We start from the raw sequence: 13,769 nt of genomic DNA, 5'->3' as shown, positions 1-13,769 counted from the left end.
GGATATATGTATAAATACAGCTGATTCACTTTGGTGTACCTCAAAAATTGGCACAACAGTGTAAAGCAATTACATTACAATATAAAGAGCTTAAAAAAAAAGGTAACAAGAGACAAAAATGGATAGTAGATAATGATAAAGAGGGTAATTCGTAAGAAAATGTAACAGTTATTAATATATATACACCTAACACAGGTGCACCAAAATATATAAAACAATGACTAACAAACCTAAAGGCAGAAATTAACAGCAACACTGTAATACTAGGGGACTTTAACACCCCACTTACATCAATGGATAGATCATCCACACAGAAAGTCAACAAGGAAACAGCAGCTTTAAATGAAATTTTGACCAGATGGATCTCAAAGATTTGTACAGAAAATTCCATCTAAATGCAAAAGAAATCACATTCTTCTCAAGTCCACCTGGAACTTTTTCAAGGGTAGACCATATATTGGAACACAAAATAAGTCTCAACAAATTTAAGAAGACTGCACTCATATCAAGCATCTTCTCCAATCACAATGGTATGAAATTATAAATCAATTTCAAGAAGAAAGCTGGAAAAGTCACATATATGTAGAGACTGAACACCATGCTACTGAGTAACTATTGGTCCAATAAATAAATCAAAGGAGAAGTAAAAATTACCTGAAGGCAAATGAAAATAAAAATACAACATACCAAAATCTATGGGATGCAGCAAAAGCAGTACCGAGAGGGAAGTTTATAGCAAAGGAAAGAAGTAAAACTGTTACTATTTGCAGATGACATGATACTATATACAGGAAACTGTAGGAAACTCCATCAAAAAACTATTAGAAATAAATAACTGAATTCAGTAAAGTTGTAGGATACAAAATTAATATATAGGAGTCTGTTGCATTTCACACAGAGAAATTAAGAAAAATTAATAATGAAGCATCACACAGAAATTAAGAATTATCACACAGAGAAATTAAGAAAACTATCCATTTACAATTGCATCAAAAAGAATAAAACAGGACTTCCCTGGTGGCACAGTGGTTAAGAAGCCTCCTGCCAATGCAGGGGACACAGGTTCAATCCTTGCTCCAGGAAGATCCCACCTGCTGTGGAGCAACTAAGCCAGTGGGCCACAACTACTGGGCCTTTACTCTAGAGACCTCAAGCCACAACTACTGCGCCCAAGCACCACAAATACTGAAGCCCACGCACCCCAGAACCTATGTGCCACAACTACTGAGCCTGCATACTGCAACTACTGAAGCCTGCATGCCTAGAGCCTATACTCCGCAACAAGAAAAGCCACCACAATGAGAAACCCACACACTGCAACGAAGAGTAGCCCCCACTCACCACAACTAGAGAAAGACCACGTGCAGCAGTGAAGACAATGCAGTCAAAAATAAATAAATGTTCTAAAAATTTTTTTAAAAAATAATAAAATACCTTGGAATAAATGTAAGCAAGAAGGTGAAAGATCTGTACTCTGAAATCTATAAGAGTTTTCAGAATTATCATCAGTGAAAGAAATTAAAGACAACACAAATAAATGCAAAGATATACTGTGTTCATGGAGTGGAAGAATTAATATTAATAAAATACCCTTACTACCCAAAGCAATATACAGATTCAATGCAATCACTATCAAAACACCAATAGCATTTTTCACAAAACTTGGAAAATAATCCGAAAATTTTATGGAAACACAGAAGAACCTGAATAGCCAAATGATTTTGAAAAAGAAGAACAAAACTGGTGTTTTGTTCAACATCACTAACTATGAGGGAAATGAAGATCAAAACCAAAATGAAATATCCCCTTATGTCTGTTAGAAAAGCTGTTATCAAAAAGGCAAGAAATAACAAGTGTTGCCAAGGATGTGGAGAAAGGGGAACCTCATGCACTGTTGGTGAAAATGTAAACTGGTGCAGCCACTATGGAAACCAGTATGAAAATTTCTCAAAAAAATTAAGAATAGAACTAACATATGATCCAGCTATCCCATTTCTGGGTATTTATCCAAAGAATATGAAAACACTAATTTGAAAAGATAATATGCACCCCTATATTCATCACAGCACTAGTTACTATTGCCAAGATATGGAAAAAGCCTAAGTGCCCATCAACAGATGTATGAATAAAGAAGATATGGGGGGGGGGGTATTTTATATATAGATATATATAGATACTAGTATATTATGTATATATACTAATATTACACACATGTATATTATGTACATGTATATACATATATGTATACATATACATGTGTATATGTTAGTATATATACATAATATACATCTGTAATATATATTATATATCTCATATATAATATATGTATATATGCATATACATATATATGTAATATATATAATATATATGTGTATGTGTATTACATATACACACACACATACAGATAATGGGATACTGCCATAAAAAAAGATGAAATCTTGCCATTTGCAACAACATGGATGTCCCTTGAGGATAATATACTAAGTGAAATAAGTCAGAAGGAGAAAGATAAATACTGTATGATTTCACTCATATGTGGAATATAAAAAAATAAACAAAATAAACAAACCAAACCAAACAAAAACATGTTGATAGGGAGAACAGAGTTGTGGTTACCAGAGAGGAAGGGGCAAGGTGGTTAAAGGGATAAAGGGGGTTACTGAGTAGAGGGGATCAACTATATGGTGACAGACAGAAACTAAATTTTTCATGGTGAGCACATGTAGTGAATATACAAGTAGAAATAAATTGTTGTACACATCAAACATACAACATTATATATAAATCAACATTAACTCAAGGCAAAAAAATTTTTTTAAATGGTTAATATGGTAAATTTTATGTTATGTGTATTTTACCACAATTATAAAAATTAGGGGAAAAAGAATCCCTACTCTAGAGGTTGAGTAAAAAGGATCTTATTTAAATTTTTTCTCCAATGCTGGTATCTATTTTGCCCATATTTGCTTTTCAGAAGCCTCTCAGCTCCTCAAAAATATATTCCAGCAATGGGAAAAAAACAAAAAACAAAAAATACCTATATCCATAAACAGTTGTCATGGCATGCTCTTGGCTAAAAACCATTATCTCTTAGAAATCCCAAACAATAAGTTATTTCCATAACAACAGAAGTTCAAATCAAGAGTTTTCAGGAAACGTGAGAGGCAGTTTCCTCAGATTCAAAGTTATCTAATCTCAGTATGAAAATATCCCAACATTTAAGACAATGATATTCAAATTACTTATCCCTCTCTGGACTTCTTTAAAAATTCATGTCTAAAAATGAAGTGGGTAGAAAGGCATACCCAGAGAGGCTCCAAAATACAATTATGTACCAAATGAATTCAACAAAAAGAAATCAGTTGGCTATGAGTTTCACCCTATTTTTATGTCAAAATGACCTGAACAAATATTTGCTTTCTAACATCCTACACATTTTCCTTTCTTTACTCAAAAGCCACAGATGGCTGCTAATGAGACCAAATCCAACAAAGTCTCAGTGAATAGGTTATTTCATACTATTGCATTACCTCAGTTCCCAAACGAGTGACACTAAATCCTTTTTTAATAAACAGCCTACAGTTGGAATCCAAAGCCTCCCAAACTTTAAGGCAATGCTAGAATTTGAGTTTGAATCCTGAGGACTCCTCTGTAATTCTGAACTCTTACAAGCCTGGAAAAGTCAACTAAAACTATACAGTAGGAAGTTTTAAAAACCAAAATGATGAGTCTATTCTGTATTCAGAAGGCTATGTAAATGCAACAAATACAAATTTTACAGCAGGAGAGTAGTATGATCAGAACTGTACTTAAGAAAGATTAAAATCATTGGTAAGAAATACTATAAAAGAAAAAAAATTGGGGGGACATACCCAAAAGGACAAGAAAAAAGTTCACCAGAGAGTAATAAGGGTCTTTAAAAGGCAACGTATTGACACTACAAGGAACAGGGAGGAGATGTGTGAATGGGAAAAAAAAAGCAAAGGTGGATGAATAGGAACTTTTCAGCTGACAAAGAAGAGATTATGGGTGGCTGGGGGAACAGTGGTTTCATTAACAGAAATAAAGAAATCAGCAAGAAATCATTTAAGAGTGAAAGTGTAAAATGGTTTGATGGCTATTCCTAAGAACTAGGCTACCATTACTATGAACTTAGCCCAGATAAGTCAAGTTTGACTAACCCTAGTAATAGTTACAACATGGTGATTGTGGGATCAAGTTATTAAGTTAATAATACCAAATACCCCAAAGAAAAATAATCTATTCTCTATTGATTATAATATATGAGAACCAAATATAAGGAACAAAGATTTATCAACAAAGAGATCATCAATGAAGTCTCATGTTAAATACACTAAAAAATAACAATTCACCTACCTCTACAACTTAAATACCAAATCATAAAATAATGTCTTGGGAAATGTTATATACATAGGAGTAATTAATCCTTTGATCAATAAAAACAGCAAAATTTTACTGTAAGCCTAACACAAATGAAAAACACCAAAGAATAAATAACTAGAATAAGACCAGATATAGATAGAGGAAAAGAAAGCTGTTAATGGGATGGGAGGTGGGTGAAATGGGTTAATCAGGTGGTCAAAAGGTACAAACTTTCAGTTACAAAATAATTAAGTCCAAGGAATGTAATGTATAGCATGGTGACTATAGTTAATAATAATGTATATTTGAAAGTTTCTAAGAGAGTAGATCTTAAAACTCTTCACAAGAAAGAAAAAAAGCTGTAACTGCGTGTGGTGAAGAGTGCTAACTAGAGTTATTGTGGTAATCATTTTACAACATACACTGAATAAATAAAAAGTAAAAAGTAAAATTTTTAAAAGACAGTTATTAATGTAAGACAATGGTGAGGTAACCAAAGCCTATTCCATAAATGCATAGGTGAACCCTTAGTCTGCTCTCCCTTTACAGAATTTCATGTTCTTTATAACAAACTGCAATACCTGAGCTACGGCAAAACAGGTCAAATCAAACCAAAAAAGGACTATAATATCAACATCACACAAAATACAATTCACAAATGTTAAACTCACAATGAAAATACAACTCACATGACCCTTTATACAACTAATAATAAGGCAGCAAAATGTGTAAAGCAAAAATTCTCGGAAATTCCAAGAGATGTTGAAGAAACTGCAATAATAGTGGGAGACTCTAAAATATCTCAGTGTCTGACAGATCAAGGAGATAAAAAAACAAGTAATAATTTGGAGTATGTGAACAATAACTTTAAAAATATAAACTTATCAATTTCCACCTACAGAGAACCCACCTCACCTACTCCTACTATGTCCAAAGGATATTTGCAAACACTTAGCTTCTTTACTTTCTCCACATCTATCAGGCTTCTGTGATATCATTTCCTTCCCCATCCAGCTTAGGTTCCAAGGTCCTCTACGCCAACTACTCTCTTACCCTCTTCAGTCTTTTACTGCAATGAAATTCCACTGCATCTGCCTAAAAAATACCAACCCATGATTAATTCATCTATTCACCATCCATGTGCATTTTTAGCAAGTGACTGAATGCTAAGTTTCACTCAGGGGAGAGGGGAATCACGTGACTGTGTAGACCAGTGTCTTCGCCGCAAAAATGTAGGTAGTCTCATTGCTTCACACAGCCATTTAACATCTATTTACAGAGCATTTACTATGTTTCAGTGCCAGTTACAAGAACTGATGATGGAGGGGTAAACAAGACAGTGTGGATTCTGTCCTCCTGGAGCTTAGTGTCTAGTAAGGATGACAGATATAAAAACAAAATAAACAATTATGTAATTCCAACTGTGATAAGTGTTTCTAGGGAAAGTATGTTATGCGAGTACAGTCGGGCCATATGTGCCCAAGCAGAACCTGTGGATGCCCAGGGCTGAATGTACTACATCATTTTATATAAGGGGCTTGAGCATCCATGGATATTGGTATCCACAGGGCCGGTGTGGGGGCAGAAGGTGTCCTGGAACCAATTCTCTGCAGATACTGAGAAACAACCGTATATTACAGGGGAACCTGGTTTAGTCTGAAACATCTAGATAGAGTCCCCTGAGGAGTGACACTTAAACTGAAACCTAAATTAAGACTAGGAATTAGGTAAAAGAGATGGGGGAGGTGAGGAGGTGCTGGGCAAGGAGAATGAGGGGTGAGTATTCTGGCAGAAAAATCAGAATGTGGAAAGGTCTGGAGACTTGTGAGCGCATGGCATGTTTGAGTAACTGAAAGAAGGCTGGTTTAACTGAGGCAGAAGGGAGAAGAGAAAAGTGGTGTGAACTGAGGTATACACAGATCAAGTCACTCAAGATATGAAGGTCATGCTGAAGATCTTAAAGTTCAGAGCAAAGGGAAACTTTTGAGGAGCTATAATCAAAGAAATTAGAGCTCATATTTGTTTTTAAGTATCATTTTGTCTATAATGTGGAGAATGGATTGGAAGGATGCAAGAAATCCTGTTAAAAGGTTTCAGTTGTAATCCAGGCATTTTATAATAGCAGCTTGGACTAGAATGGTAGCAGTGGAGAATGAGAGAAGTGGACAGATCAGAAAGATTTAGGAGGTAACCTGAAAGAGGCCAATTCATTGGACAGTGGATGGTGTGAGATAAAGGGAGGACGGAGGAGGGAGTAGTTGCCAATTCAGGGAAAAGAAATACATCTCCAGGTTTGGGGTAGAGGAAGTTATCATGAACTTGGCTTTATATACATCAGTTTGACATGCTTGTGAAATATCCAAGGGGAGATGCCAACTAGGCAAGTTGGACACACAAGTCTGAAAATTAGAAGAAAGGCATAGGCTAGAGATATAAATTTAAGAATCATCAGAAAATGAATAGCAAATTAAGCCATGGCATGGAGAAAACTGCAGAGGGAAAAAAGTATTTAATAGTGAGAAAAGAAGATGGTCTAAACAGAGCCTTAAGGTCCTCCCAAAAGCTAAAGGTCAGGTGGAAAAGAAAAAGCCAATAAAGAGGAGGCAGAAGCAGCAGCCAATAAAGAAGGAAGAAAACTAGGGGAGGTTGTTCCATAAAAGCTAAAGGAGAGAGAGTGCTTTAAGAAGAGGGGAGTGGTCAATAGTGTGAAATGCTACTCAGAGATCATGGAAGGGACCGAAAAACATCCACTGGACTTAAGAAAACTGAGTGACTTTAATAAGAGCTTAATAGGAACTCTGATAGGATGTGACACCAGGTTGGAATAGACTAATGAGTACCTGAGAGAAAAGGAAATGAAGGCAACAAATGTAGAAAGTTCTTCTAAGAAATTTGACTAAGAAGGGAAGGAGGAAAATGGAGGCTGGGAGAGTAGATGAAAGAATAAGTAAAGTACAAAAAGGGGTTGGGGGTTTCTTCTTCCTGTTCTTGTTGTAGTTTAGAATGGAAGAGAAATAAGCATGTTGTATGCTGATGGGAGAAGAATCTAATAAGGAAAACTGAATCAGCTGTATTTGTACATATTCACTTTGGTGTACCTCAAAAGCTGGTACAAGAGTGTAAAGCAATTATATTCCTATAAAGAGCTTAAAAAAAAGAATAAAAATATAGGGAAACTGAAGATACAGGAAGGAGGAGAATTTCCAGTTTCAACTGTGACCTTCAAGGCTGCTGGGCAATCCTGTGGTTTCTGTAAATCTGTCCTTTCATTCTCCATCACAGTTATTTCAGACCTTTCTACTCTCTTCAAACTTCCAACCCCACACCTCCTACTTCTCAAAAATAAAAAGGGCAAAGAACCCATCAAATGGAATTTCAAATTCTTACCACAAGTTTCCACCTTGATCCCAGCTGTTCTTATCCCTCTTGAATGCCAAGTTGAACAAGCTTTCTCTCAACTGCAGTCATTCTTAACCTATGCACTACTCCTACTTCTTCCACGGCTTTTGGGACATTCCTATTCTCCTATCTTCTTCATACTTCTATGATGATTCCTTCTCTCTCCTGGATCTATATTCCTCTTTCTCCACCTGTGACTTCTCCTTTCATCTAATTATAAAATTTATTTTCTTTTTATCACGTCGTACCTTTTTAAGCAGTTTCTCACATCTCATTTTGATCCTTAACTTGCTGAATTGAGGAGTCTCAACTATTAAGATATAAACATAGAATACTTCTACCTTTTTCCCCATATAACTAATTACTCAGTTGAATCCTAAACCTGCTGAGTATGCTCAGTGAAATTCCACAATTTTTCAGTCACATTCAATTAACAAAGCTTGGTTCTTAAATCCCATATACAGACAACCTGCCTATTCGCACGTGAGAATTACATGGCCTTTAGCAGATGCCTGTGGTGGGAAAGAACATGTCTCACTGTCTCTCCTCTTCCTCCTCTGTACCCCTTCACACTCTCCTACATTCACAAACTTATGTCCTTGCCATAAGTGGCAGCTATGGGAACAGAGCAATATTCTACTTATTACAGAGCTCACCAGATATTACTGATGGATCTACTACAGTCATCAGCCAGTCCTTCCCCACAGACTAAAGTGATGCTGACCACCAACAGAGGAAAGTGCTGCCGGGCAGAGATGCATCCCTAGTCTTTCTCTGAATCAGTTTGCAGTCAGTAGTCTCTACTGATCTCTGCAGTACATGGTAATTTCTGCACAGGGAGCATTCATGGTTCTTTAGGCAGTGGTCAGGTCCACCCTGGCTCCCTCTGCCCAAGCAGTATCTCCATCAACTCCATCAGAATTTGGTATAGTCTACCTAATCAGGTGTCCCCATAGGAAGCCCCTAGTACTCCAACATCTTCACTAATGTCCACAATCCCTCACAAAAATCATGAGATGTACAGGGGTCCTGTTTACTTGATCGATGACAAGTCCCACCTTACCTCCTTCCAAAGAAAGCATACTACCCTAAAGTTCCTCCTAGCCCAGCTGGCATGAGCTACTCCAGCAAGCTTATTATGCTATGAAATCTCTAAGGAAGATGTAGGTGCCAGTCTCTATATTCAAGGATGCCCCCAATATTCCAGAGCCACACATCTAGTTCCCACCAGGTTGAAATGAAAAACAGGGAATGGAAAGTACAATATGTTCCCAGCATGCATTCCCCAAAACCCTCTCAACATATTCCAGAGGCACCAAAATCAGCACAGCAAAGATGCAGCCACAGAACAAGATGCCAGTCTCCTGAAGCCATACACACAAACTTCACAAGCAATTCACGCACCACCTCAATCTTCTGTGAGAACAAGTTGAGAGGATGCTTACAACTTCATTAACTGTGCACTCCCAAAAGGCAATCTCCCCCAGCCCACTTCATATGGGAGAAAGGGAAATGCAGTGGTGATGGTCAGAGTATGGTTTTGCTGGAAAGTCAGTTCTTAGCAAGTCATGCAGTGAAGTGACTGATGGCATAACAGGGATGTCTTTAAACTAAAAAAAAGAGAAATTTAGCCTCCTTTGATTAAAGAGGTTGGCTCTGGTCAGCAATCCTGCTTGATACAGTTAAGATACTTTTTCATGGTGTACCTATCATGTGAATTACAAAATACAGGTGTTATTAACTGCATTTTACATATGAGAAAAAGAACTGTGGTTACTTAACAAAGGCTAAAATACAAAAATCACAAGAAGTGATAAATATTGTCAGTAAATCTCAAAACAAGGGCTGAATCCACCTGTACAATGAGGATCTATAAAATTAGGGTGATGCATCCTACAACGGTACTAATCAAATGACATAATGAATAGAAGTGCTTTTAAAATGAGAATAGAACAAAACAAAAATAGAACTCTGGTTATTATATACCCAGCACATGAATAAAGCAAATATTAAACTGTATTTTTTTACATCACCACCTGTAAGTCCTAGATGGGGAGAGGAGTAGAATTGAGTGTGAAAATAACTTTTAAGCTCCCAGATTTTACTTCTCAGCCTGTCTTTGAGCATCTTGGCACAGTACAAAGAATAGAGATCACACCTCTACTCCTCTTTGTCAAAATCTTCTCCATTCTTATAATCTACAACTTGCACAACCAATTTCTATTACTGTTAAACTTTCACAAAGCTTTGGGAAAGGGATGAAAATAAAAGCCACACTGTCTTTGTTTCATAGATATGTTGATTTGTATCGTATTTTAGATTCCACATATAAGTGGTATCATATGGTATTTGTCTTTCTCTTTCACTAGAGATGACAATCTCTAGGTCCACCCATGTTGCTGCAAATGGCATTATTTCATTCTTTTTTGATGGCTGAATCAACCATCTTTTTTGATGGCCATTGCATATATATAGTAAAATTTTTTAAAAAGCGACACTGTCTTACGGCAAGTCTAGCTCCCCTGCATACAGATCAGAGATAGGTGCAAGAGTTTCTGCTCATCACAGAGACATGATCGCAATCGGTCCAACTCACTTCTATAAACAAGTATACATTTTACAAATTTGATTCCTTCATCAACCTTTTGTTACTTTTAATCAGAAAATCAAAGAAGCTGCTGATCTTATTGATCTCTAGGGATGACCTAAAGATTATCTAGGCCCACATGCTCATTTTATATAAGAAACTATAACCCAAAATTAAGTCAAAAAGTGTTTTCTACCACAATATGCTGATTCATTCTACCCCAATGATATGATTTTCCTTAAAAATATTTTTCTTAAATCATAAGAAGTTTTAAATGCTGATAGTAACAATATTAATTGTGACAACCAAAGCATAAATTTGGATTATTTCAATCACTGTTCATTCTGAAACTTGTTTCTGATGAGTCATATTTTTAAGCTAGTCTAAAACATATTTTGGCTGTTTCCAGATTTAGAGGAAACACAGCTGTTGTCTAACTTTGCTTTGACCCTTCATATATTTCAAAGGTTAATAACAAATACCAGGATTTTCAACCATGTTCACTGTAGAAACAGAAGCTACTTCTATAATATTTCTATGATGATATATCATTCTGATTTTTCTCAAAATAATTTTATTTAGTATAAAGTAATACAGTATACAGTTTGTATCTACTAAAAGGTCAGACTTTCTAGTGAATTTTTAGAGACAGATTATGTTATGTGTCTGTTTAATATTCTATTACACACACAAAGTTATCTAAAATTAGAAAACACACCTTACAATGACATCCCAATCCCACCCAGGATTCTTTATTGTTAGCCATCAAATCTCACTTTTCCCTGATCAGAGTGAATTAGGAGAGTGATAAGTATCTCAACAGAAAAGGAGCAATGTCCAATTAAAAACATTAAACATGAAACCAAAGAATGTGAAAACCTCACTAATGCCACCTACAGTACCAATGGAGAACGCAGATAATAGAGATTTTTTTTTAATATATTGTGTATATTGTATATCCATCCTTTAATTTCTTGCCTAGGACTATGTATCAAGATGACTTTCCACGAAATCTTGCACAGAATATAAAAGTACATAATTAGGTAATGCAAACAACAACGAGGGTACTCTTGAAAAATCAAAACAAAGAAAAACCTGATGTACTCACAGAAGCAGAGAGTAGAATAGTGGCTGCAAGTGATAGGGGAAATAGGGAAAAGTTGCTCAAAGGGTACAGACTTTCAGTTATAAGATGAATAAGTTCTGAGGCTCTAGTGTATAGCATGGAGAGTATAGTTAATACTAAAGTACTGTATGCATAAGGTAAATTATCAAGTCGGATGTAGCAAAAAATTGGAGAATCTAACTTCAAATGGATTACAAAGCCTCAGAGCAAACCTTACCTTACATTCTACCACACTCTGATCTGATTCACAAGTTACATAGATTTCATCTACTGCCCGGCGAAGATTGTCAAAAAGAAATGCCCAGTATCGAGCTCTTAGATCAATTTTCCGAGGGTGCCTTGTTTTAGTGGGACTTTTATCAAAGTGTTTATCTCCAGTTGTAGATGACGTTATTTTACAGTCTAGTGTAGTGTTCTGATGAAATAAAACAAAACATGAAAAAATATTTTTTAAAAGCCTCCAGGAACTGGATTTTTGTATAAATCACATTTTTTAACATAAATACTTCAAAACATGACATTCTTCTTTTCAGCTTATATTGCACTGAATTCATCAAAACAAAGCTTCTCATCATAAATAAAAGAAGCAGGTTTGTAAGGTCAAATACATGTCTCATTGAAGAGTAGGGTGGTTTTAATGGTGAACAGACTACTCTGAGTCAAAAAGGAGCACTAAAGTGGCTCCTGATTTACTGAAATACATGTATGGCACATTTATATACATTAACAAACAGTAGATGCTAATTTCAACATTTTGAAATTGCTTGCATATATTCTTTTCATTTAGAAATGACATATACTATACTTATATTCAGTTACTTAATTTTATCTCAAACCATTTTTCCACAAAAAGTAAAAATTAATATATAAATACAAAACAATTTACTAGAAAAGAATACTGATGAATAAAACCAAGCATCAGCTACAGAGCAGACTCACCAAATAAAGTAACTATAGTGTTCATATAACCCAATCTTTCCTCAGTTGCACAGACAGACTTTGAAAATACAAGACAATATTCTAAACTGTTATAGACTGTACCAAAGACTCATTCCACCACACACGAGTGTATAGTTTACATAAAGACCTGAAGCCGCTCAATAGAAGTACAAAGGAGTTGCTTATCTCGCTGTGGCTACTTACACTGATAAATTAATAAATACTAACCTTGTACTACAGTTAGAAAAACGAACAATCTCAAGTTTCTTTGGGTTGTTTTGTATGTGTGTATGTCATTCCTGTTAGCATGTTTGTTTTTCTTCTCATAGAAGAGCCCCAGAGTGGAGAATATCCAAAATAGAAGCTAATACTCTCCTGTTTTGTTTTAGGTTTTGGCCTTTAATGTAACAGTGATTCCTACACTTCAAAAATCTTTTATAACCAATCTTTGGTTTATATAGACTCCTCACTATCTAAAGCCAAGCAAATAAAATACACACAAAGACACACACATTTAAGAGGTTGAGATGAAGCTGCTCATCCTCCTTCCACAGAACCCCATCCAGACTAAGATGTCAGACTCAGCAAATAAAAATTAGTAAATATTTTATCTGACAGTCCTAGTCCAGGCCCAAATTCTCAACACTCAAGCAATAAAATTTAAAGTAATCATCAACAACCCACAAAACCTTTGCCTCAATGGCTCTCTAAGTACTTTCCAACCCTAATAGTAAATGATTTAATTATGATGGCAAATATCCCCTCACACAAATTTTAAAGTATGTATTATTAGCTCTACTTTACAGCCTGGAAAATTGAGAATTAAGAGTCTGATATGTCCAAGATCACATAGCCACAGGAGACCATCTTTCACTTAGAGCTCTGCAATTACACTGCTGACTTCCCATTACACTGCACCCCAAGGCCCTGTGCTAACAGCCCTTTACCAGATACTCCAGACCACCTCATTTCTCTTCCTGTATACCACCCAAATATAAAATTAACTTGGATTATCCTGAATCATAACTCCTTCACAAACTTTTTCTAGAGTGATCAGCAAAGCACGAGTAGCTTCCTGTGAATTCAGACCCTAATCTTTTAAAATTCTCAAAAATACTTTCATCTTCACACATTTATGTACTTACCCTATCATGCATCCATAGGTATATGATTTAAATACTTTAACCGACCTTTCTTAAAATGCAGAATAGGCAAAAGATGTTTCTATTCTCCGTGACTGCTCAATGTGAGGCTTTTACTAAGAAAGACTCCAGAAAGGCAGAAACCACAGCTACATAATTCCATCTGAAGGGCAACATACTATGCAAATTTGAC

At 35.7% G+C, this 13,769-nt stretch overlaps 1 protein-coding gene across 9 annotated transcripts in view; it reads right to left on the bottom strand.

The window, feature by feature from the left end:
- The window catches only part of SCAPER (S-phase cyclin A associated protein in the ER), a 445,755-nt gene that overhangs the window by 381,943 nt on the left and 50,043 nt on the right, over positions 1 to 13,769 (bottom strand). For 8 of the 9 annotated variants that reach the window (XM_057723485.1, XM_057723488.1, XM_057723489.1 and 5 more), the window contains one exon: positions 11,713 to 11,910. The exons of the other annotated variant lie outside the window; for it this stretch is intronic. In XM_057723485.1, coding sequence (XP_057579468.1) covers positions 11,713 to 11,910 — 198 coding nt within the window. The remainder of the gene's footprint in view (positions 1 to 11,712; positions 11,911 to 13,769) is intronic. 9 annotated transcript variants of the gene reach the window in all.

This window comes from Hippopotamus amphibius, chromosome 2 (genome assembly GCF_030028045.1).
Source record: "Hippopotamus amphibius kiboko isolate mHipAmp2 chromosome 2, mHipAmp2.hap2, whole genome shotgun sequence".
Classification (NCBI taxonomy): Eukaryota; Metazoa; Chordata; class Mammalia; order Artiodactyla; family Hippopotamidae; genus Hippopotamus; species Hippopotamus amphibius.
This window is presented reverse-complemented; position numbering and strand designations above follow the sequence as displayed.